General features: G+C 48.9%; 1 protein-coding gene across 1 annotated transcript; it reads left to right on the top strand.

Moving 5' to 3' along the window:
• The first annotated feature begins 456 nt into the window (after positions 1-456).
• Positions 457-3,687, top strand: AMIGO2 (adhesion molecule with Ig like domain 2). Its single transcript, XM_082666771.1, has 2 exons — positions 457-762; positions 1,138-3,687. The coding sequence occupies exon 2, from the start codon at positions 1,201-1,203 to the stop codon at positions 2,764-2,766; it is 1,566 nt and encodes a 521-aa protein (XP_082522897.1). The 5' UTR covers positions 457-762; positions 1,138-1,200; the 3' UTR covers positions 2,767-3,687.
• The last annotated feature ends 304 nt before the right edge of the window (positions 3,688-3,991 follow it).

The raw sequence follows: 3,991 nt of genomic DNA, 5'->3' as shown, positions 1-3,991 counted from the left end.
GCTGGGCTCGCGGACGCGACTGGCAGGAGTGCGCGACCGCGTCCTCACGCCGGGGGACGCCGCCCACGGCCTCAGGTGTCGACCCCCGCCCCGCCCCGCCCGCGCGGCCGCTCTCCCGGGACCCGGGAGTGGGGGGAGGGTGGTGGAGTTGGCGGCGGGGCTGCCGGGTGGGGGCGAAGGGGGCGCCGGCCGCTGCCCCGATTGGCTGCGCAGCCGCCCCCTCCCCGCGCCGCGCGCCCCCGGCCCGCAGCCCGGGAGCTGGTTCCCGCTGGAGGGAGGACGTGCGAGGGCGGGACCGGTCTCCCAGCCCCGCACCCGACCCCGGGCGCGCGGGGATAAAACCCGGCCGGCGCCGCCCGGGAACCCGGGCCCTGCAGCCTCCGGTGCGCGGAGAGGCGGGGCCGGGTCCGACCCGCTCCCCGCGCCTCCGCCCCTTGGACCAGGCTCCGGGAGCAAGGCGCCCCGCGCGCGGGCACGCGACGGCCAGAGCGCCCAGGCGGTACCTTCAGCAGAGCAATGAAGAGAGCCGGGGAGAAGCAACCGCAGCCGGCCGAGACGTTTCCTGCGCCCGGGGTTGCTGCCGCCGCTGCGGCTGCCTGAAACTCCCCAAAGTTGCGAGCCAGCGAGAGGCTGCCGCCCGCCGGGAGCTAAAGGGAAAGGAACTCGTAAGATGCCGGAGTGACAGACAGACAGACGCACAGACCTGCAGAAGACACCACCGTCGGCGGCCTATCCCCGGAGCCCGTGAGGCTTCCCAGCTCCGTGAGTTGCTTTCTGGACGGGTGGCTTGCTAAGTATTTCCGTGTAATTGTTTATAAGATGCGTTTGTATATTTTTGTGACTCTTGGAGAGAGTTAAAAAAAACAACGCAGGATGCACCTTAAAAAACAATTGAGTTTCTGATATTGAGACGGTTGTGTTGATAGAATGAGACTGTAAATGTCTGTAAGCAGGAGTCACCCAGGAAAAATTGCATCCAACAGTAAAAAGGACATGTAGGCTCCCCAGTGTGAAAAAAACCCAAAAGCTTTCATTTCAAAAGTTATTGGAAAGAAAGCCAGATATTATTCTTAAGGGCTAACTAGTGCTAGTTAACTTTGCTTTTTTACCCCTCTTTAAATATTGATTGTTTACCAGGTTCACTGGTGGGAGGCTGAGCTGGTGGAAAAGGCGCCTGGAAGAGCCCTAGAGGCGACCATAATGTCTTTACGTTTACACGCACTGCCCACCCTGCCTGGAGTTGTCAGACCGGGCTGCAGGGAACTGCTGTGTTTGTTGGTGATCACGGTGACTGCGAGCCGTGGGGCCTCCGGGGTGTGCCCCACCGCTTGCATCTGTGCCACTGACATCGTCAGCTGCACCAACAAAAACCTGTCCAAGGTGCCTGGGAACCTTTTCAGACTGATCAAGAGACTGGATCTGAGTTATAACAGAATCGGGCTCCTGGATTCTGAGTGGATTCCGGTGTCGTTTGTAAAGCTGAACACCCTCATTATTCGGCATAACAACATCACGAGCATTTCTACGGACAGTTTTTCCAGCACGCCAAATCTTAAGTGTCTCGACTTATCGTCCAACAAGCTGAAGACTGTGAAAAGTGCAGTGTTCCAGGAGTTGAAGGTTCTGGAAGTGCTCCTGCTTTACAACAATCACATTTCCTATCTCGACCCTTCAGCGTTTGGAGGGCTCTCCCAACTGCAGAAACTCTACTTAAGTGGAAACTTTCTCACGCAGTTTCCCATGGATTTGTACGTTGGAAGGTTCAAGCTGGCAGAACTGATGTTTCTAGATGTTTCTTATAACCGGATCCCCTCCCTGCCGATGCATCATATAAATTTAGTGCCAGGAAGGCAGCTGAGAGGCATCTACCTTCATGGAAACCCATTTGTCTGTGACTGTTCCCTTTACTCGTTGCTGACCTTTTGGTATCGTAGGCACTTCAGCTCAGTGATGGATTTTAAGAATGATTATACCTGTCGCTTGTGGTCTGACGCTAGGCACTTCCATCAGGTGCTTCTGCTCCAGGATAGCTTTATGAACTGCTCTGACAGTATCATCAATGGTTCCTTCCGTGCCCTTGGCTTTATTCATGAGGCGCAAGTGGGGGAAAGGCTGATTGTCCACTGTGATAGCAAGACTGGTAACGTGAATACCGATTTCATGTGGGTCGGTCCAGATAACAGAGTGCTGGAGCCCGATAAAGAGATAGAAAACTTTCACATATTTCCCAATGGAAGTCTGGTTATAGAAAGTCCTCGTTTTGAGGATGCTGGAGTGTATTCCTGTGTTGCAATGAATCGGCAACGTCTGTTAAATGAAACTGTGGATATCACAATAAACGTGAGCAATTTCACCGTAAACAGATCCCATGCTCACGAGGCATTTAACACGGCTTTTACCACTCTTGCAGCCTGTGTGGCCAGCATTGTTTTGGTACTTCTGTACCTCTATCTGACACCGTGTCCCTGCAAATGTAAACCCAAGAGACGAAAAAATATGCTAAACCAAAGCAATGCCCATGCATCTATTCTCACTTCTGGCCCTGAAAGCGATGCCCCCGCCGATGAACGGAAGGCAGGGGCTGGGAAAAGAGTGGTGTTTTTGGAACCCCTGAAGGATACTGCAACAGGGCAGAATGGGAAAGTCAGGCTCTTTCCCAGTGAAACGGTCATAGCTGAGGGCATCTTAAAGTCCACAAGGGTGAAATCTGACTCAGATTCAGTCAATTCAGTGTTTTCAGACACACCCTTTGTGGCGTCCACTTAATTTTGTGCCTGTATTTTTATGACGCAGTGATTGAATCTCTTCATATTCCGCTTTGTGTGTGGTCTGCAGAAATAAACAGAAGGACAGAAATGGGGTTGTTTTGTTTTTCTGAAATACAACCGAAGTGTCTCTTTCTCTGGTTAATAGGAAATGTGCTGACACACTTGGGTTCGTGCCAGAGAAAGATGGGGTTGTTTTCAGAGTTTAAGTTCTAGATAGTAGCTTAGTTTTTAGCACCACTGATAATCTCAAAGCTGGCCTGGAGGTGATATCACTGACACTGTCCTTTCACTCAGGATTCTTAAAAGAAAAAATAAGTTCCAAGTATTAGTATTCTTAAAAAAGGGGTTTTACTAACTTACTGGCACCAAAGTCGAGTTATGTTAAAGAAAAGCGTTGTGTTCATTTTTCAAAGATGTAGAAGGAAGAACCAAGCAGCAATTATTTATAAAGCGCAAAGTGAAGTTAGATTTGGGAATAATTCGGTTCATGTCATCATTGCAGACCAGAGTAAATAGACTATCCTGATCAAATTTACTGAGCAGTGCCGCATCCCATGTGGTGTTAGATAAATAGTACAGTAAAGGTACATTTGTTTGACTGTCTTCTTCCCATTCTGTACATTTCCTATCTTTGTGCAAAAGATCTTACTGAAAGTTTAAAGCCATCATTATCTGTTGCCATAAATATGTAGGTGTCAGTGCCAGAACGTCTGAGGAACTTCTTCAGCCTTTGGTCTAGGACTCTAGTATTTGTTCATATGCTTGTGTGAATGTATGTCTTAAATTATATGAACTGTTAAAGAGATACCACTGTATTGTGCTTTGGACATTTGAATTATTGTAAATATATGTGTTCTGCGACTTGATGTTCTGTTTTATTTGCCTATTTAAAAATATACATCTAAGATGTTTTATGTGATCTGATTTTGCTACTTTTGTGTTAAGCACCCTCTATAGCAAATACCTCTCCAAATTTCTTAGAGTTACAGTACAGAGTTTATTTTTTTTTAAAGAGGGAAAAAGGCTCTAAGGTGCCCTACCCAGTTTATACCTTCTATATCACATTTTACTCTGACACCATTATACATTTCAACCAGGTTTGGAAGATATTTAAGCTCTGATTTTGGAACATGTGAGAGCCCCGGAGACCTCCTCCTCATTCCTATCCCTGCTGTGATGTAATCGCGTACCCACTGTTTTTTGTTTTTTTGTTTTTTTCCTTC

The sequence above is a fragment of the Grampus griseus genome (genome assembly GCF_964374135.1).
Source record: "Grampus griseus genome assembly, chromosome: 11".
Taxonomy (NCBI): domain Eukaryota; kingdom Metazoa; phylum Chordata; class Mammalia; order Artiodactyla; family Delphinidae; genus Grampus; species Grampus griseus.
This window is presented reverse-complemented; position numbering and strand designations above follow the sequence as displayed.

Bases quoted from the DNA above. Each gene is read 5' to 3' on its own strand.
- AMIGO2 (XM_082666771.1), top strand. From the start codon at position 1,201: ATGTCTTTACGTTTACACGCACTGCCCACCCTGCCTGGAGTTGTCAGA.